We start from the raw sequence: 22,457 nt of genomic DNA on the forward strand, positions 1-22,457 counted from the left end.
CTCATTATCTTTTGTCATCAACAAAACTACTCGTGAAAAAAGTATTTAATGAACTTTAATCAGCTTCAACGCAGCAAATCACGTTGGTTTTGCAGTAGCTTGTTCTTGTCATCGCCTTCAAAACGAAACCTGCTATTCTCCTTTCTCTATTTGATTTTTAACTGAGATCTGTGCTTTTTGATTTTTCTTGTCACCGCCTTCGATACGAAGCCTGCTATTTCGCTTTTTCTGTTTGATTTTCAATTCTTCGTTTGCACGTTACGTCATCGCGGCCATGTTGGCACCATTTAATAAAAAAATTTCTCATTAGCATCCATTGTTAACGGTACCACAATGGCCGTCATGTTTTTGTCTTTTAACTATTTTGGGAATGCTTGGAACCCATCAATACACATCTGTGTGCTTTTTGTTTTTTCTTGTTCCCGCCTTCGTATGTAACTACATGTGCGCATTTCATTTGCTTTTATATCTTTTTTGTGAAATGATGACTGGGTGGCCTTGTTTTCGTGCAATTGTCAGTCATTATGAGAACGGTGTTCGCATTTGAAACTCTATAAGTTGCGAATCTTGCGAGGAGAGGATCTGGAGAACCCGGAAAAAACCCCGAGGCACAGGAGAGGGAACCAACAAGCCAGTCTACTCATATTTGATGGCAGGTTGGAGGATCAAACTGCATTAGCAGCTGCAAATCAACAGTAAATCTCACCAAGGAATGATCTTCTAATTATTCGAGCAATGAAAAACTACTTGGCTAATCATAGCCAGGGCATGGCTAATTCACAACTTGGGAGGAAAACCAGAGAACCCATAGTTTCTATTGTTTATGGCTGCCTTCTCACGTGAGTGAAAACGCTCTATAATTGTCGGCACGCCACGCCACGCTCACTCCCCTTAGCGTTGCGCGACGACACTAATATCGAATGCGTAGGAGACTACCAAGACCCCAGAGGTGAAATAGCTAAAAGGCGAGTGTATTATAGCCTGCGTAAGGCCCAGATGGGTAGGGGAGGGGGGAAAGGGTGGGGGGCCGGTGGAGGAGGGGGAATGGGGTCCCCTTCTCCACAGGCCCCCCACCCCTTCCCCCTCCCCTCCCCATCTGGGCCGCTACGCAGGCTAAGTGTATTACTGCTACACAACCCTTGATCCACTAAAAGCCCATTACGACCAATAAATTAATTAATTCACTAAAAACAGATAGTCGTGGTAAAAAATATGTTAATATGTATTTATATATTAGAGTCGATATAATTGGATAAAATTCCATTTGTACAAGATAGCATAAATATAAAGTAACAATCACTTGCTGAATTTAAAAGTCAGCGACCTTTTTTTCATTTTATACAGTTTCATTCGTAACAGTATTTGAACATAAACCGATTACAGTGTCGGCTATAATTTTCTAGCTCGAGAGGTATCATTTAACCCTTCAAATATTTGTACTATATTTGTCTAATACGAAGATTAATAGATAACTTAGAATGGTTTTACTTAACCTGTGAAACATAGTTAGAAGACTAAGATGGCTTCACTTGGCCCGTGAATATACACCTATTTCAAAAAAAAAAAAAAAAAAAAACGTAATCGCAAATAGCGATAGGCGATAGAATCATTCCGACATAAAAATGGTTTCGTTGAATTTCACGTCTGGGGAAAATCAAACTGTTGCTCGTTAATTAAACAGTACATTTTTATTTCACAGGTTAAATAATATCACTCAAAACAATGCAGAACTTCATATTTTAATTCATTGCTTACAGTATTAAAGAGTACATGACTATTAAATTATGCTAAATATATCATATGGCTCCAAGAACGAACACATCAGTGGCTTCTTGTTAGGGCGAAGGAAAGGTCTTTCAAATTTGATGCCAAAAAATGTAAAATCTAAGTCACCCTGCCAAAATAAAGTTTACCTTAATGTATGTGAAGTCATAGCCGCCATGTTGATTGACAAAATATTGTCTTGGTAGCTTGTTATGTCAACCAACACGACGGCCATGTTTTTCGTCCTACGTCCTTTCGTCCTTCAATGATAACTGTTTATCATATTCTTTTTCTTGGAGCCTTAGACTATATCGTAAAGGAGCCACCAATAAATATGCAATTCGAGTTGATCAAAACCGGTTTTATAGACCTGATTGGTATAGCCCACTAATGTTTTGAACAAGCCGAACCGGTTTAACGTGAATGCATCCTAGCTTACAAAATGTTGTATCTTTACGATGGGAAAACATTAACTACTTGATTTTTTCTATATGATATTTACTAGCAATGGCCAATCTGGCACTTTGGTACACTTTCAAGTCTAACTGCTAATGATATTTTTTTTCCATAGTTCAAACATTTCCAAAATTTGCTCAAGCAACATGAACGGCATTCAAATCTTCAAAATGAAATGATGCTTCCAATATGCTTCTTCCAACACAGGGAGAAGTTACAGACCTTAAGGTGTTAGGGATAGTCCATTAGATCTTTCAAGGGTAGATTGCAGGAATTTATTTCGTACGGTATTTAATTATTTAGCAAATTTTGGCGTTTGCTCGATATTTCTTTACTGGAAAGAAGTGCTTGCTCGATATAACCCCTCTTCAATTATTTAATAGTCTGTCGCTTACTAGATGATAACTATCGATTATTGAACCACATGCAATAACAATATGTAGACAGGTAATACATGAATATCTACATGATATTTATTGGTATTTTTGAATGGTAGTTATGAGACTATATATAGTAATATTAAATTCACTTGAACCTTAGTTCGAACTCCTTATTCTCAAACAACGAGCTTACATAATGTAATCCAAAGGTCTCCAAACCTCAAAGGACAGAAGAATAATGATCACAGATGAAAAAAGCATGGTAAAATTAAATAAACTATGCAGTTTGAAGGATGCAAGTTTAAAAATCGCGAATATATGAATGTTTCAAAAATTGAAAACATTTGTTGGTAGACAAAGAGGTGGTTTTATTATCAAATTCACATTTTTCGAAACAATCCTATCTTCTCGAGTTTTGAACCTATTTCTCTCAAACTTCATAATTTTACTCATTTTAACTTGCCCTTTCTAGCTATGCAATTATTATTATTATTTTTTATTTTGACTAATTTAAGATTATCTGTTAAAAGCTCATTCATTAACTGTCATGGATACATTATATCAAGACGAGATAACCTTATATTATGTTCAATATCTACTTCAAACAAGTAAATATAGCAAAGGCCTTTCCCAGTTCGATAAACGTAATGCATTTTGGTCTAGCTTGGGGACAAACGACACTATACAAGATATGATAAAAAAAGCTGTTTTGTACCAAAGCTAGACAAAAATGCTTCATGATTATCAAAGGTTCTAAGCATTGATTCACTATCTTCATGCTATAATGGCTGACCAAGAGAGGCTTTACACCATCACGCGATGGCAGCCATGACACGAGGCAGGAAAAATTGAATCTAATCTAATCTGATTAATATGAGAAAGAATTCAGTTTTTCCAGGGGAAAATATTGTTTTGCAGTGCCTCCTGTCATGGGTGCCATCGAGTGACAGTGCGAAGCTGACGTTCTTTAATAACTGATTATTTTCAAGCTCTAGTTACTATACCATGTTTAGTATGTTTAGTATGATGTTTAGTATGAAATCCTGAGTGCCAATACAGCTAGTATTTCCAACTGTGATTGGCATTAATTTATAAAAATGATTATAATTAATGATACTCTTTGCAAAAAACTATATACATTGTATTATTTGAAAGCCAAGAAATAAAATAAATTTTCTTTCTTTTAAAACCAAAACATATATGTTAATCAATAAATGTATTTAAGCAGTACAAACGTAATTCCTTTCATATATATATAAAATGTGCTTATGTACAGAATTTGAAATATTGTATTGATAATATTAGTAAGAATATGGTTAAACATATGGAGATAAAAACTCGTTTATAAATATCAGAAAATTAGTCAAATAGACCATTTCACGGATCCCGTTACTCAACCTCAGCTTCGTCAGCGTGTAATGATTCTTTAGAATTTGACTACAGTCCGCAGTAATGAAAGGAATTTACACATCAACGAACAATTGAAACACTTAAAAATTTCACAGGTTGTAGGCAATTTCTAAAGAATATATTACACGCTGACGAGGCTGAGGTTGAGTAACGGGATCCGTGAAATGGCCTATTAGTCATCGCTATGAAATAGGTTTTGACCAACGTCAATCAAGGCGTTTCTATGGCGATATAAAAGCACGTGGACTTGAAACCTTTGTATTTTCCGACGTCATGGAAACTGTTTGATTGACGTCCACCAAAAACTACTTATAACGATGACCCGGCCAGTTTGTGGAAATAAAAAGCCATGAGAAGTTAGTATATTAATCTATAAAGGATTGTGATGGTTTCAACCCTACTAGAGTGATTTTCATATGACCGTGAAAGAAAATAGACCATTTAGTTTGTAATAGTTGATAAAGAACAAAAGAAAATCATTGGTTTAGAGTCTACTACTAACTATTAGTTTGCCTATTCTTTCACGATCATATGAAAATCACTCTAACACGTATGATAGGTACTTATACTACGGAACTGTAATACAGTATACATGGTTGGAACAGTCTCGCAAAAGGTGTCTATTAGACACATAACCCAAATAAGCCTTTTCATAGTTTAAGAATCGATTCCACTGCGCATGCGATTTTATCCCGAATTTTTCTCACCTTCTTTCGTTTAATTAAGAACAAAAGAAGGTTTAGACAAAAGAAGGTGAGAAATTCGGGATAAAATCGCATGCGCAGTGGAATTGATTCTTAAACTATGAAAAGGCTTATACATGTAGTGTACAAGTCAATAGCTCATGAGGCTAAAAACTATAAAAAAAATTATAAGGTACAATACTAGCAATTCAGAAACTAAGATTTCTTTGAATGCACGATCCACACAAATTAGTAATGCAAAATTTTTAAAACAGACAAACAAAAGATGAATGCTATTGATGTTGCCACTTATATTGGCAAACATAACGGTACAGCCGTAGTGATTTGTGACTCAAGGATAAGAACTGTTGAACTAGGTTAAAGAGTTCGATAGAAAAATACCTACGACCACATCAAACTCTCCCTCTTTCTCTCTACCATACTGTAATTGTTCTAGCTATAAATCATTCCACGATTGAGGAAAAAACTTGATCGAGTGCATTGCAGTGCATTGTGGGTCTGCTTTAGAAGGCATGTTTCGAAGATGGCGTCTTTCCCTTCTAAGAAAGTACCCGTTTTCCCCCCTCAATCAACCTCGTAACCGTTTCAACGACGTCCACACAAGACCTTCTTAAAGTGCTTATAAGCCTTTACACAATATTTTCAGAATTGATTCTTTAACTAGTACTATGACGTAACATAAGGGATTTGAGTTATTTTGTGGCAACTTTTAATACTGAACGCTGGAAATTTTTTGAAAGCAAATTTGTAAGAACCGTTACGTGAGTCACGAGTAAAAGGGTGATGATTTTAAAATACTGTAATCCAGAACGAGTGCAGTGTTGTATATTAAATGACCCTTATGTTACTTCATAGTCATTAACATATTGGGAATAAAAACCTTCGTACCTCAAAGACCCGACATTCAAATGACGAATTATTTTCACAATCAACTATCCACTATCTAAAGAATCAATTCTGAAAATATTGTGTAAAGGCTTATAAGCACTTCAAAGTTGTTATCTAGACTACCACAAACTTGATTTACATAATGAGCCCATTCCACAAGAATCTAAAAGGAATATAATCTTACATTTCATCCATTAGGTAGATAATCAAGATATAAATCCATTAATAGTAAACAAAAGTGTTAAATATCAAAGAATTATAATATTTCATAAATAAATTTCAACGAAGTATATATAATAAATATTTTGCATAAAAATGATTTTTGTAAAATTGGATTTTTTCGATGAGAAATTGGTTGGAGTCAACCAACGCTAGGAGATTAATGTTCGGAATTCAATAAATTGATGTTCAAAGATATCCAATCAAGACCGTCACGAAAATTGGTGGGTTTAAGTTGACGTCTCGTGCAGAATGACCACAAGTTGAGTCACAAGTTTTCAATATAAAATTGTTTCTGGCTAAAAGCACACGGTGGTCAGTGTTTGAATACTATTGACAACTCTTAAAACTCCAGTGAATGCGAGCTTAGCCTCATTCGTATTCTCATACAGTCAATTCAAAAAACGTTGTCGTCGACCAACTCAAGCCTACGCGACTGGGCCGAAAGGATCCCTGGGTAGTAATCATTGAAGCCGAGTTGACTCCATAATTTTATCTGACTAGTTATGCCTGGTTTACAGCACGAACCTTCGTAGGCGATCGGGAAGTGTTGAAGGAGAAGTCTTTTTAATGCCTTCATATTATCGAAATTGTGAACTGAATCATAACTACTTTTTTTTTCTTTCCCTAAACCCAAAGACATGCATTTGATGGATTGTTTCTCGCCATTATTATCTTATAACTAGCGGGAACAATTCATTCAGAACGAATATTTAACCGCTTCAGTGATTTTTACCCATATTCCTTTCGGTCCAGTCGCGTAGGCTTGAGCCGGTCGACGACAACGTTTTTTGAATTGGCTGTATACATTGACTGAGATGGGAAAGTTTCAAGCTCCAGTGGATTAGATCTCTATTAATAATTATCAGAATATATAAAATATAGGATCTTACAAAATCTAAATACATAAAACACCAATTCACATAAAAGTTACACGAGTTTTCTCGAAATGAGTTGGAAAAATAATAGATTTCCTTAAAAACTAAATTACATTTTATTGTCCAGATTCTCTAATATGATTGGATGATTACTCAGAAACCTCGATTGTGATTGGTTGATTATTCAGAAAACTCAACTATAATTGGATGATAGTTTAGAAAACTTGATTGTGATTGGTCGATTTTGTTCAGAATACTCGATTATTTTTGGATGATTATACATAATACTTGATTATGGTTATGAATGGTTGATTATTCAACTCGATGGTGATTGGTTATTTATTCAAAATACTCAATTGTGATTGGTTGGTTATTCAGAGTCCTTGATTGTGATTGAACGATTTTTCCAAATAGTCTATTGTGATTGGATGATTTGAACAATGTCCTAGGTTGGAGTGCATCTCGCTCGAGTTTTATTTCAGCAAGGTAAAGTAGATTTTATGTTTCATTACCAGCATTTACCAACTGTGCTATAATAGCTCCTAGAAAAATAGATCTCTCTAAACGCAATAAGTATCTCACTATGAATGGATTCATTTGTAAGAATCGACTGTACTTCACAAAATTAGAAGTTTATAATCAAGTTAGAAATATTTGAATTCTTAGTAGATGATTAAATATATATTTTTCAATAGTTTGTTGACAAAACCAAATTTACAGTCAAACTAAGAAAGCCGTCACACCTAAAATATGCCTGGAATGTTAAACATCGTGTTCTGACCAATCACATGCGAGAATGAATTCATTTCTAATTAACTGTGCCATGTGATTGGTCAGAACACGATGTTTAACATTCCAGGCATATCTTTTGCTGTTCACGGCTTTCTTCGTTTCAATGTAAGAGTATAAGCAGAATTTGTAAGATCTATTTTAAGGGTTCTGATTGATAGAGTTATGACGTCATTATAGTTCGTCGAGGACTCAATATAACACTACTTATAATTAGTTAAAAAAACGTTAAAATGTAAAGAAGAGTCGATAATTAAAAGTTCTGGTCATAAAAATAATATTTATAAAAAGTTTTACAGTGACGACACTCGAACCATGAACTATTCAAGATTTTCTGGTTATAATTTCCTGAACTTTCTACATTTTCAAACCCTCTAAAATGAAGGATTGAGTTCAAATACACCGGGTGATCAATATAAATGTCATTCAAACTGACCTTCTTCGTTGTGTGACAATGTTATCCCAATTGAACGTGACAAGCCTCTAAGGGAATGAAAAGCTATTGTTTTGAAACCCGTCGGGATATCATTTTTATTTCATTCGTATCCTTTGGGATACTCATGAATATTTCGAAGAGTAAAAACAATAGAAAATAAATTCTCTGGATGTATGTCACGCTGAATTGGGAAAACATTGTCACACCACGAATTGCTTACTATCAATCACGTGACTTTTTTGGAGCTGACTGGGGGCAAATAAGCGGTTGACTGAGGGGCAACTAGCGAATGTTAAGTCAAAACATGTCAAAATAAGTCTTCAAACTACAGCATTTGACTATTTCTACGACATCAAACCAGAAAACAAGAGATCAAAACAACCTCCAAGATTCTACAAGGTATTAAACTCGCAGCTATTACCGGAAGTGACGTCTATTGATAGCAACCTATGAGGTCTACTGATTGACTCAATGATTGATTTACAGTACATATTTTCCAAAAAGTGACAAAAATCTCGAAGTGTTCATGGTTTTAGTGTTGTTACTGCAAGAAGTATATGTTTTTCGTAGTTTATGGATTATATATATATATATATATAATAGTCGTAGTAATATTGGTATCAATAGTATTATATGATAATATATAAATTCTTCGTGAATAATAATCGTACGTATGAATACCACAAGATATGTGTTAGATTGAATGGTCGTTAGACATCCACTGATATGCTGTGGCTGGTAGAACCTCTTTTTCCAACCTAGAAAATGAAAATAAACACTCATTATCATCATCATGATCATCATGACCATCATGATCGTGATCATGATCATCATCATTATCTATCACCATCATCATTCATTGTCTATCATCACAAACATCTATCACCATCATCATCATCATCTCTATCATCATCATCATCATGACCATCATCATTATCTATCATCACCGCTATCATCTATCATCATCATCATGACCATCATCATTATATATCATCACCATTATCATCATCTATCATCATCATCACCATCATCATCATCAGCAGCATCATCACCACCATTATCATCATCTATCATCACCATGACCATCATCATCATCTATCATCATCATCATCCCTTGTCTATCATCATCATTATCATCATTATCATCATTATAATTATTGTGATTATCATATTTGCCTATCATCATCATCATTGCCTCCAACCATCAACATCATCGCCACCATTCACACAATTTTCAGAATTATCTCCATCACCATTATCATAGTCATTCATTATTACACATAATCAGCATCATCACTACAACATCAGCACATCATCATCATTATTGTCACCTTCATCACCATCACCACCACCATCCTCAATTATTATCCTCAATATCATCTTTATCATCATCACCTTACACATCATCATCATCACAATTGTTAAGGTTAACGACCATTTAATCAGACAGGTCACCGCATAATGTACTGCGATTTGTCTTACATTACATGAAAACTAATCTAAAGGCAGGAATGAAAATAAGTAAATAGAGGTACAATTATTTCAGATTGTTTTGAAAAACGATTGCAATTATCTGCAATAATTGAAGATGGCAGCTTTCAGCGCGGGAGTAACGTTTTCACATTTCATACCACGTGTCATTCCCTACAGTATCATTTCTTTGCTTAATTGTTGCAAATGTTAACTTTTTTCTCTAAATTCTTGGAAACGCATAATTTTCTATTTGAAAGAGACTCGTGGCTAGGGCCGCTTGGCTAAGCATCGAAGCGTGCTGTGATTGGTCGGTTTGAGCGTGCACCGGACACCTGGATTATAGTTAATTACGTACCACAACTTTCCCATTCTGCTGCTCTGCTATTACTTGTAATGGGACTGGGGTATCTGTCGGCACAGAATCATTCATCACTAAGAAAAGAAAAAGAGAAAAAATATACAAGGAAATAAATAGAGGTTATTACACTGCAAGTTGTGTTTTACAGCCAGATATTTTTACGAGTGAAGGTGGACATATTTTTTTCGAGCCCCATAGGGGAAGAAAAATATAGCTTCACAGGAGTTTCTTTCAATTCATGCCATAAAACACCGCTCTGTTCATTCACTACAAATTGATTTTCGCAGGATTAGCTTCAATTTTGTGCAGAATATTCCTGTGTTCCAGTGAATATTTGTGGAATTTCAAAGTGTTTGTATTGTTGAAGTTGTGCATTCTTTACTTTATCGTTGGTATTTGTGAATAATTAGACATTGTTACGAAGCTAATCCTCAGTAAATGAGTCAAAAAGGTTTAATTTAATAAACCTAAGCAGATTAATGATGGTAATTGTACTGAGTGGAGTGCAATTTGGTTTGAAATCAAACGCGCGATTTCAAACCAAAATTGCACGACACGAAGTTCAATTACCACTTAATCATATCCTTTTTGTAATCATACACAAGAAAAAGACACAATAAAGAGTGCAAAACAATCAATTTAATGTAGTAGAAGAACTAAATGCAAACAAAAAAAAACATCTAAAAAAAGTTTTTTTGTTGATTTTTTTGTTTTATTTTATTGTTAAAAAAAATTTTTTTTAGGATGCGATTAAGAGCTCCTAAGGATGCGATTTGGGAATTAATCGCACTCCTTTGAACCAATCAGATTGTAGGATTTGGTAGTGATTACAAAAAGGATGTGATTAATGGGGACACTGTTGGTAATTTAATTAAATACAAACCTTTCTCGTTGTTTATTGTTGCCACATAATTTTTACTGCAACGAAATATTGATACATTAGATTTTGTTACATTAAGAAAAACTTCAATAAACCTTATTTGTGTTAGTGTGATGTTTTCCCATTTTAAACCATGTGTTATTCTCTTGAGAATAACCTTCATTCGACAGTTGTGCATGAGAAGAAACATGAATATGGATACAACTTAGACAAAGAATCTTATTTTCGAGAGAAGGGCACTTATGTTTTAAAATGAAAACAAAAATAAAAACAAAAACAAAACAAAACAAAAAAATAAAACAAAACAAAACAAAGAAATACAACAAATAAAAACAAAAAACAAAACAAAAAACAAAACAAAACAAAACAAAAAACAAAAAATAAATAAATAAAACAAAACAAAACAAAGAAATAAAATAAAACAAAACAAAACGAAAAACAAAACAAAAAAAAACAAAACAAAAAAGAAACAAAAACAAAAAACAACAAAAAACAACAACAACAAACAAAAAACAAAACAACAAAAAACAAAAAACAAAACAAAAACAAACAAACAAATACGCCCAAGTTAAAGAAGTCTATTCATGTTTACACTTTATTTGGTTTATCATAACTAACAATATAATTTTTTCAATAAAAAGTTTTCTTAACTACAACTACTAGAATCACTTGCACACTTTCTTATTCTCAGTTAACGAGCACCAATTGTCTTCCTCTTCTTACGAGGCAATACAAACTGGATAAGCAGTAAAAAAACGCAAAGCATCTTCATAGCCAGAATCAAATGACGCCATCTATACAAACGGCCTAGAGACTCTTGTATGTGACTTCAAAGCAACTCAATTTGAAGTACAAAACAAAAGAATAAGCCTGAAGCGAGATGACGTTTTACCCCTGTCTCTAGACCATAATCCTTTTCACACTGCTTTTGTTCTTTAATTATGACTATTGTTCCAGTATTCTCTAAGGAATCAAAAAATTTTAATATTTAAGAATTTTAAAAACTATTATGGTATAGAGTCGGGGGTAAAACGTCATCACGCTTCAGGCTTATTTCAATCTCCCGAGAATTGGAAATCTATCGTTATATCCTCCAAATCAAGCTACATTCCAACGTTCAGCAATAGGTCTATTTTATTCTAATTCTAGCCGATAGTGTTAACCGTTATAAATACCTTGACGGAATGACATGACCATTACTAGTTACAATAATTCCATTTCCAACCAGCTGCTTCTGTGGTGGCTTTGGTTGCTATGGAGATCAAAGCAAACCCACACTTTTAATTACCATACATAAGAACATTTGAATTGGATTGATATACAAAACAAATATAGCTTTTCCTATTGGCTATTGCTTGGTTTTACTTGACAATATTTCTTGTCTCGTGTAGAATGTTCGCTAGCTGAATAGAATTCTTCAATTCTGGTTGACAACACATGGCGACCAGTGTTTGACTACCATTGCTTACTATCAATCACGTGACTTTTTGGAGTTGACTGGGGGGCAAACAAGCGGTTGACAGGGGGCAACTAGCGGATGCTAAGTCAAAACATATCGAAATAAGTGCTCAAACTATTGTATTTGACTATTTTCACGACATCAAACCAGAAAACAAGAGATCAAAACAACCTCCAGGATTCTACAAGCCATTAAACAAGAGCTATTACCGGAAGTGACGTCTATTGATAGCAACCTATTTGGAGCACATAATGAGTTGCAAAGCCAATTGAAACAAAGAGCCTTTAAAAAAAACTAAAAAACACTGAGTCTTACCAAGGCAGGAATTGGAGGTAGAAACCGTCCTGCTGCAGATAAAAAAATAAAATATAATAAATTATTGAATAAGAGATGGCCATTGAAACTAAACATAGTCTTCTATGAATCATTTCTAGAATTTCTCCGGGTTTTCTTCCTCCATAAAACTCAACACGCTAAATTCCAATTCGAACTGTGAGTTAATCTTGCTCAGAGGTTGTTTCAGGGTTCAATCTGTGAGTTAGCCATGCCCTGACTTAGATCAGCCCAGAGGTTGTTTCAGGGTTCGATCTGTGAGTTAGCCATGCCCTGACTTAGATCAGCCCAGAGGTTGTTTCAGGGTTCAATCTGTGAGTTAGCCATGCCCTGACTTAGATCAGCGCAGAGGTTGTTGCAGGGTTCGAAAAAATAAAAGATTTTATTGGAGCAAAAAAGGGGGACAAACGTGAGCCCCACCTTCCCCTCCCTGTCAAAAGGTCCTACCACTTACCACTACAAGTGCATCTACACTGACAAACACTTGATCCAATACTAGATCCTCCTGATGATTCCTCGTAACCCATTCCCAGTCCTGTTCTATTGGATGCTATGGACGGGTGACTTAGGGCAATGGGTGGCATATAACCTTTGGGTAATCCATTTGGAATACCATTATGCGTCATCATGTCTATTGGAGTCTTGTTCTTTGCATGATTGAATCTGGTCAAGAGTAAATGAAGAGCCAATCAATGTTATAAAACTAGGGGTAAAATCAGGTTAGGAAGTGCGGGCATAGAACATTGGTGGAAGATATTCTTAATTTATTTGAGAGGTTTAAGTAGCTATTAATATATGGAGAGGTAGATGCAAGTGAGTATTTTGTGATTTGGTTGGCCTGCTAAGGAAGGTTATCCCTGCGGATCGAATTCCCTCACGTACGCGTGAAAACCTGTTTGAGCACTGGCCTAATCTTGTAAGTCTGCATTCCTCGGATTCTTGACAATCTAGTTGGAAGTCGAAAACTCTGAAAAGCTGTCTAGTCTCTCGTATTCCGCGGGCCCAGGCCCCTTGGCATTTTCTCGTCAAGATTATGCTTGTGTGCTCCTCTTGTCGCCCGCAATAATTTATACAGAAAGGGTCGTTTACACAGGTGATTTTTTCGGCGATTTCCACTGCGATTCTTGCAGAAAAAATGGCCAAAACTTCGCACTAAATTCGAATATGTTCAAAATAGGGGCGATTCATCCGCGACGTGAATTTATCAAATCGCCTCAAAATCGCCGGTAGTTTACACGAACGATTTATGATCGCACGTGAATCGCCGCAAGAATCGCAGTGGGAATCGCGTTGCAAATGGCCGAAAAAATCGCCTGTGTAAATGAGCCTTAACAGGTATATGAGGGATAGTATGGGTGGCGTACGCGTCGTCTTTCACCTGTGGTTCCAAAGGTTTGGGTCATGGATTGTGGACACCACTAGTGAATTGAAGTACATTGCATGGTTATGATCCATGTTGATGATGATGATACATGATGATGATGATACATGATGATGATGATACATGGTGATGATGCATGATGATACATAATGATGATGGTACATGGTGTTGATGATACATGATGATGACGATGATGATAATACATGATGATGATGATACATGATGATGATACATGGTGATGATATATGGTGATGGCGATGATACATGATTATAATGCTTAGTGTAGATGATACATGATGGTGATGATACATGATGATAATGACTAGCGTAGATGATACATGATGATGATGATACATGATGATAATGCCTAGTGTAGATGATCCATGATAATGATGATACATGATGATAATGCCTAGTGTAGATGATTCATGATGATGATACATGATAATGATGATGATACATGATGATGACGATACATGATGATGATGACGATACATGATGATGATACATGATGATAATGCCTAGTGTAGATGACACATGATGATGATGATACATGATGATGATGCCTAGTGTAGATGATACATGATGATGATGATGATACATGATAATGCCTAGTGTAGATGATTCATGATGATGATACATGATAATGATGATGATACATGATGATGAAGATACATGATGATGATGACGATACATGATGATGATGATACATGATGATAATGCCTAGTGTAGATGACACATGATGATGATGATACATGATGATAATGCCTAGTGTAGATGATACATGATGATGATGATGATGATACATGATGATGATACATGATGATACATGATGATGATGATACATGATGATAATGCCTAGTGTAGATGATACATGATGATGATGATGATGATACATGATGATGATACATGATGATACATGATGATGATGATACATGATGATAATGCCTAGTGTAGATGATACATGATGATGATGGTGATGATACATGATGATGATGATACATGATGATGATGATACATGATGATGATGATACATGATGATGATGATACATGATGATAATGCCTAGTGTAGATGATACATGATGATGATGATGATGATACATGATGATGATGATACATGATGATAATGCCTAGTGTAGATGATACATGATGATGATGCTAGAGGTTCTACATACCTGCAAGGACATCTCCAGATAATAAATAGAATAAGCAAGACAATAAAGAACGCACTGATTACACAACCAATGATAATGCCTAGTTTGATTTCAAAGTCCTCTTTTTCTTGAGAGGCCCGTGCATCAGAACTTGTAGCACCCGATCTGGTGTTGGATGATCCATTGATTGCAGAAGGTCCAATGCCACCATCTGAATTATCTGAAACAGCAAACCAATAATATATAAATAACCAATAAGTATCTAATTTAATTTAATTTAGCGATGAAGATATAAAAAATGGTAAAACCAAGGGCGAAAAAGCTCACATCCATCACTGGGGTCTCAGGTTTGATTCCATGAGTTGGCATCACATGTTAAGATAGACCAGAGGTTGTTTCAGGGTTCCATCTGTGAGTTAGCCGTGCCCTGACTTAGATCAGCCCAGAGGTTGTTTCAGGGTTAGATCTGTGAGTTAGCCATGCCCTGACTTAGATCAGCCCAGAGGTTGTTTCAGGGTTTGATCTGTGAGTTAGCCGTGCCCTGACTTAGATCAGCCCAGAGGTTGTTTCAGGGTTTGATCTGTGAGTTAGCCATGCTCTGACTTAGATCAGCCCAGAGGTTGCTTCAGGGTTCGATCTGTGAGTTAGCCATGCCCTGACTTAGATCAGCCCAGAGGTTGTTTCAGGGTTTGACCTGTGAGTTGGCCATGCCCTGACTTAGATCAACTCAGAGGTTGCTTCATAGTTTGACTACGAAGAACGTAGTAACCACTACACCAACCCAATATTCTATTCTTTATTACAAACTTTCTTTTCTCAATCAACTATGCATTACCTTTTACTTGTATTTTCAACATCTTTGACCACGACCCCTCCTGATTTGGATATCTGGCTTGGACCTTCACATAATAGGTCTGATTAGCCATTAGACTAGGCAACTGTACAACAACTCTTCTCTCAGATCTCATAGCCCATGTAACAGGGACGACAAGCTCAAGCCACATGGAACTGTCCAATTCTGGGTTTTCAGTGTATATCAATCTATAATTGATCGGCTTTCCTAAACTTGTGACCGCATGACGCCATGAGACCTCCACAGCTGTACCAGAACTTAATCTATAACTTACAACAGGTGCTTCATCGACTAGTGATGCCTCGTCTGGCTTGACCATCGATACTTTAATAAGATTTGTGAATGGTCCATAGCCTTGTTTATTGCCTGCTTTGATTTTAAGATAGTATGTGGCATTTGCAGTTAAACCTATTATTTGCGACGTAACGTATTTTTCGAATCTCGCAAAGAACTTTGTCAGAGCTTCTGTTTTTGATGTCCAGTCCTTTTCTGGTAGCTCTTTGTCTTCACTGTATAGAATGACATAGTTTGTGATCTTTCCATTAGGCTTGATAGGTGGCTCCCAACTCAGTTTTAACTCTGTTGCAGATTTCACTTCAAACTTGACATTTATTGGTGGAGATTCCGGCTCTGAGGAAAGACATTGGATTTTGAATATCCACGGATTTTCATAAGCAGAATAGAGGCTTTGCACCATCACGTGATGGCAGCCATGACAGGAGGCACAAGAGAATATTTTCCCCTGGAAAAACTGAATTCTTTCTCATGTAAATCAGATTAGACCAAATTAAATTGTTCCTGCCTCCTGTCATGGCTGCCATCACGTGATGATGCAAAGCCTATATTGCAAGTTTTCAATAGACCCCTTGCATGTGAGGTCAAAGCAGCTCAATTTGGAGGACAAAACAAAATAATTTCAATCTCAAGAGAATTGGAAACCTATTGTTATGTTCTCCAAATTGAGCTGTATCCCGATTACTGCAGGAGGCCTATAGGGTAAGAATTCTTTCTGGCTGACAGCACATGGTGGTCAGTGTTTGAACACCATTTAGAGCTGATAATGAGATTCAAAGACTTTAATCAGCTCATTGAAAACCTATCAATATCATCAACTAGTATCACGATTCACTAAATAGTTTATTTTTGAGACGACAATATCTTGTGGTATTGTCGTTTCGAAATTAAAGTTTCTGATTGGCTAACGCGCAACAAAAAGGAAAGCTTGAGAGCGCGCACGTCAAATTTTTCGCTTGCTGCGATTACAATTTTGAGACGACAAAAGAAAATGGAAGAAAATGGAAGAAAATGGCCGTCAATATTTCGTGGTATTGTCGTCTCAAAATCGTAATTAGTTTATAATACCAGTGTGCATTTAAAAGTACTCACTTGCTTCTGGCGTCTCACATTCGACAGGTTGGCCAGCAAAGCCCGATATTTTATTCTGTTCAGAATCATGTGGTGTTATGTGTATCAAATACGTCCTTCCAGGCCTTAAACCCGTTACCCTTGTACTCTCTGTGTAGACCTTTAGCTTGGAGACTGTTCTGTGGTTAATATTCCCTTTGATTTCATAGCTGACTTGGTAAAATGCAACCTTAACAGAGAATTTAATAGGCCAATTAGTATACTTCTCTTTTTATATTTGTTTTGTGCGCTTTTGAATAATGCATCATAATCATCATCATAATCATCACCATCACTATCAACCCAACCACCACTACCATTACCATCACTATCATCATCACTATCATCATCAACCCAACCACCACCACCATTATCATCACCATCACTATCATCATCACTATCATCATCAACCCAACCACCACCACCATTATCATCACCATCACCATCACTATTATCATCACCATCACCATCAACCCAACCGCCACCACCACCACCATCAACCCAACCGCCACCACCATCACCATCACCACCACCATCACCATCACCATCACCATCACTATCATTATCACTATCATCATCATCAACCCAACCACCACCACCATTATCATCACCATCACCATCACTATTATCATCACCATCACCATCAACCCAACCGCCACCACCATCACCATCACCATTACCATCACCCTCACCATCACTATCATCATCATTATCATTGTCATCATCAACCCAACCACCACCACCATTATCATCACCATCACCATCAACCATTACCATCACCCTCACTATCATCATCATTATCATTGTCATCACCAACCCAACCACCACCACCATTATCATCACCATTACCATCAACCATCGCCATTACCATCTCCATCACCCTCATCTTCACCATCATTATCATCATCGTCGTCATCATCATTATCTGACATACCTTTTTAGCAGGAAATATCCAGGAGACTAGTAGTGACGTTGGGCTTGCAGGAACACATTTGACATTGAGTGATGAAACTTTTACTTTGTCTGCATTAGCTACAAAATAAATAAGCATTAAATAAATATTACAATATTAGTAATTTGGCATACCATGGGATATTCTACTTGTTACCTCATTTTAGCATACATACAAGCCCTCAAACAGCTGTTTTTACTAACAAAATACATGACAAGTTAAAAAAATCACCCCCTCAAAAAATTATTTAAAAAATAAAAAAGATTTTACTCTCTTCATTCTGCAACAAACTGAAAATGCCCCCCCCCCCCCTTGCTTTGTAGAAAAAAAAATACCTTGACTTGCACATTCTCAAAAAATTCCCCCCTACCCCTGCTCCATGAAAACCACCAAGCCCCTGTTGGGTAATACACGTAGTCCCTAAGTATGGTAGCTGCTCATATGATCCGTTAGTAGGTGCAAAAGGCCTACATTTCCACACATCCTATTGAGAACTTTTGTTAGTAAAAGGTGATACATAAAGACTATATTGGACAGTACAAAAGTAAAGTATGAACCCAGGTGTTGAAGTTTGTTGTGAAGTGTAATCGCCCGGGTGATTGTAGTCTTGAGAAAGACTGTAGTTGATGCTGATCGACATTTTGACAACCTGAGCGGAAGTCATCTTCAGAGTCCAGAGAGACGTTTCACTCACCCAGACGATCACACTTCACAACAAACTTAAATAGTACTGTAGTAGTTAATATTACCTGGCAATGTACGGCCCATTTCTTCTGCTTGTTGTCCAGGTTTGTAACCATCGTGTGCCATCAATCTGATTACATATTGAGTATTAGATCCTGAAATGAATAAATGAACATTCTCTTTAGTGCTGTTTCTTTGTTTGCTGGTAATAAATGTTTTGCGAAATTCTTTTTATTTTTCAAGAATGTTTGGTAACATGTTGTGATTTTTTCAGAAGCATAAAGTGAAAAACAGCTGAGATAAAGGTAATGGACTCTGATTCAGGTGTAATGTTTTCCTATTTCAAACCATGTGTCATTCTCTTGACTATGAGATTCTTTGTTTGAGTTGTTATTTGTGTGTCTTCTGATGCGCAACCGTTAATGACACTCTTATTCAAGGGGGAATGACAATGTGGTCTGAAATCTAGAGCTCTTTAAAGTGCTACTTTGATAAAAATCGCTCAAACTTGGATTCAGCTGAAACTTCCTAAGAATACTCTTTAAAGGTCCAATAATCACTGTATGAAGTGTTTTCTCGATATTCAGGACGAAAGTATGATATTTTTACGATTATTTTTTGGAGTCTGTGACGTCATACACTTAACATCAAACATTGCTACATATATTTCTTTGTATATAAATCCTTAATTTATTTTATTCCTCCATACATTTCTTTGTAGTTTATGATCAAAATATCAGTAGTAAAGGGAGAAAGAAATACCCAAACACCCCATAATATAAATTATAGTCACAAGTAATGTGAAATAAGCACATTAGCAACCTTTTGGGCTTCATAGGAATAAAATAAATTAAGGATTTATATACAAAGAAATATATGTAGCAATGTTTGATGTTGAGTGTATGACGTCACAGACTCCAAAAAATAATCGTAAAAATACCATACTTTCGTCCTGAATATCGAGAAAACACTTCATACAGTGATTATTGGACCTTTACAGAGTATTCTTAGGAAGTTTAAGCTGAATCCAAGTTTGAGCGATTTTCGTCAGAGTAGCACTTTTACAACAAGTGTCATTCATTAAACAATGAAATAGTACTCTAGGGAATGACATGTGGTCTGAAATAAGAAAAAAATTACACACAAGATAAAGAAGTATATTACTTAATGATTTGTTTTTTACTTACTTAATTGAGTGACAAGATGTCTTTTAATGTTATTGGCAATGATGACTGGGCCAGTAAATGAATTTGATTGGTCAGTTTTTCGATACAGCAGTCTGTATTCTTTGACCCTTTGAGCCCCAAATACTGGAGGGAGCCACGTCACTTCCAGGGCGGTGCTGTTTAGTGCGTTGATTGTCATTGTAGGTGAGCTGATGACTGGAAAAATACATGGAGCTCAATTTAGATAAAATTAAAATGTTATCGAACCTTGATTATGGCATGGGTAACTCACAGATCAAACCTTGGAACAAACTCTGGGCTGATCTAAGTCAGGGCATGCCTAACTCACAGATCAAACCTTGGAACAAACTCTGGGCTGATCTAAGTAAGGGCATGGCTAACTTACAGATTGAACCCTGAAACTACCTCTGGGCTGATTTAATTAAGGGCATGGCTAACTCACAGATCAAACCTTGAAAAAACTTCTGGGCTGATCTAAGTCAGGGCATGGCTAACTCACAGATCAAACCTCGAAACAACCTCTGGGCTGATCTAAGTAAGGGCATGGCTAACTCACAGATTGAACCTCGAAACAACCTCTGGGCTGATCTAAGTCAGGGCATGGCTAACTCACAGATCAAACCCTGAAACAACCTCTGGGCTGATCTAAGTCAGGGCATGGTTAACTCACAGATGGAACCCTGAATCAGGCTCTGGGCTGATCTAAGTCAGGACATGGTTAACTCACAGATTGAACCCTGAATCAACCTCTGGGCAGATCTAAGTCAGGGCATGGCTAACTTACAGATCAAACCCTGAAACAACCTCTGCGCTGATCTAAGTCAGGGCATGGCTAACTCACAGATTGAACTACTATTTAGCAAGTTGGTTTTTGCTGAGTCATGAAAACTGAAGAACCCAGAAAAAACCCTTTAAACTCTGGAGTCCTATATATATGTGACACCAATCCAGGAAATTACTGCCAAGGCACCAGAGGTGAGAGGCAATTCAATAGCCCAACTCCAAGATATGCTTCGCTTGTCACGCACAAAGGTTTCAGTATGAGGCTACATACTAAATGCTCAGTCATTCATGACAGGCGGTAAGAATTAATTTAATTTAGCATGTAGCCTCATGCTGAAACCTTTGTGCATGACTATCCAAGCATATCTTGGAAGTGGGCTATTGCATTATCACTACACAACCCTTGATACCCAAGTAATTTCTCTCAAGTTGCTAGCTCTTACCATTTTTCAGCTGAGTGGCAACGGCAATAACTTTGGCTTCATTGAATGGTCCTACACCCTTAGCAGTTGCTGCTGCTACTTGTACTTTATAAACCTGGCCACTTTTGAGTCCAGTAATAGTCTTTTGTAGGATACCAGTGGGTATTTGTATGCTCTGAGGAATAGCCTGGCCAGAGTTCAATGAGTATTGAATGATGTAACCTGTAATTTTACCATTTTGGTATCTTTTTGGTGGGTCATCCCATTTGACGTCAATGCTCTACAAAAAAAAGTTATGTTAGATACTGTATATAGGGTTTTCAGGTGATGTCACAGCGGCCATTATGGGGTACCAAAACAATACATTTTCTATCCTCCAGGAATTGAACTCTATTTTTATGCCAATACTGTGCAGAAAGTTTCTATTGTTTATGGCTGCCTTCTCACATGAGTGAAAACGCTCTATAGAGATTTTGCAACATCACTTGATGGGAGCCATGTTGGATGTCAGGAACAATACAATTGTCTTACATATTAAGAAATAATTCTATTCCGAGAGCAAATAGATTTTATTAATCTGCCATCGAACCACAGGCAGCCCAAGCTGTATTATGGGGAAAAAGTCTCTATTTCTCTATATACCAGTTTCGAATTCCAAATTACCGCTGTGTTTCTTGATTACAGACTCATTTGCACAGGGTTAGCCTCGAGTTTGTGCAGAATATTCACGTGTTCCAGTCAAGGTCCGTCGAGTTTCAAAGTGTTTGTATTGTTGAAGTTCTTTACTTTACGATTGGTATTTGCGAGTCATTAGACACTGATACGAGGCTAACCCTGTGTGAATGAGTCTGTAATCGAGGAACATGGCGGTAATTTGGAAATCGAAAAGGGTCTATTAAGCCCCTAGCCTTTAATAATAAGCCCTAAGTCAGAGATGAAAAAATTAAAATGTCTTTCTTTCTTTTGTGGGTAAAAGTGATCAAGGTGCCATCTTTTGCTGTAATAAAGACAGGTAATATAAAGAAAAATATCATCAAGCCTTACATTAGCTCTATCTAGTGGCCATCTTGGGTTGATTTGCATTATCAGGCATCCAGGGGGGCAAATATTCTGCAATATTTGTTTTGCTTTGTGCCCTGGATACCCCATAATGCATTGAGATCAAAGATTGCTGCTGTGTTGAAGTAGTTTATTAAAAATTAATATTAAG

At 36.4% G+C, this 22,457-nt stretch overlaps 1 protein-coding gene across 1 annotated transcript in view; it reads right to left on the bottom strand.

The window, feature by feature from the left end:
• Positions 1 to 1,304: 1,304 nt before the first annotated feature.
• Positions 1,305 to 22,457, bottom strand: part of LOC116298929 (protogenin) — a 36,277-nt gene continuing 15,124 nt past the window's right edge. The window contains exons 8-20 of the mRNA XM_089027261.1: positions 21,269 to 21,527; positions 20,043 to 20,237; positions 18,921 to 19,010; positions 18,154 to 18,251; positions 17,202 to 17,409; positions 15,798 to 16,445; positions 14,984 to 15,182; positions 12,882 to 13,090; positions 12,410 to 12,441; positions 11,811 to 11,887; positions 10,639 to 10,673; positions 9,753 to 9,829; positions 1,305 to 8,682 (exon numbers count right to left, since the gene is read on the bottom strand). Coding sequence (XP_088883387.1) covers positions 8,635 to 8,682; positions 9,753 to 9,829; positions 10,639 to 10,673; positions 11,811 to 11,887; positions 12,410 to 12,441; positions 12,882 to 13,090; positions 14,984 to 15,182; positions 15,798 to 16,445; positions 17,202 to 17,409; positions 18,154 to 18,251; positions 18,921 to 19,010; positions 20,043 to 20,237; positions 21,269 to 21,527 — 2,175 coding nt within the window. The 3' untranslated portion in view covers positions 1,305 to 8,634. The remainder of the gene's footprint in view (positions 8,683 to 9,752; positions 9,830 to 10,638; positions 10,674 to 11,810; positions 11,888 to 12,409; positions 12,442 to 12,881; positions 13,091 to 14,983; positions 15,183 to 15,797; positions 16,446 to 17,201; positions 17,410 to 18,153; positions 18,252 to 18,920; positions 19,011 to 20,042; positions 20,238 to 21,268; positions 21,528 to 22,457) is intronic.

This window comes from Actinia tenebrosa, unplaced genomic scaffold (genome assembly GCF_029948245.1).
Source record: "Actinia tenebrosa isolate PJP-AT-01 unplaced genomic scaffold, QUT_ActTen_1.0 PGA_scaffold11__36_contigs__length_13525064, whole genome shotgun sequence".
Lineage (NCBI taxonomy): Eukaryota > Metazoa > Cnidaria > Anthozoa > Actiniaria > Actiniidae > Actinia > Actinia tenebrosa.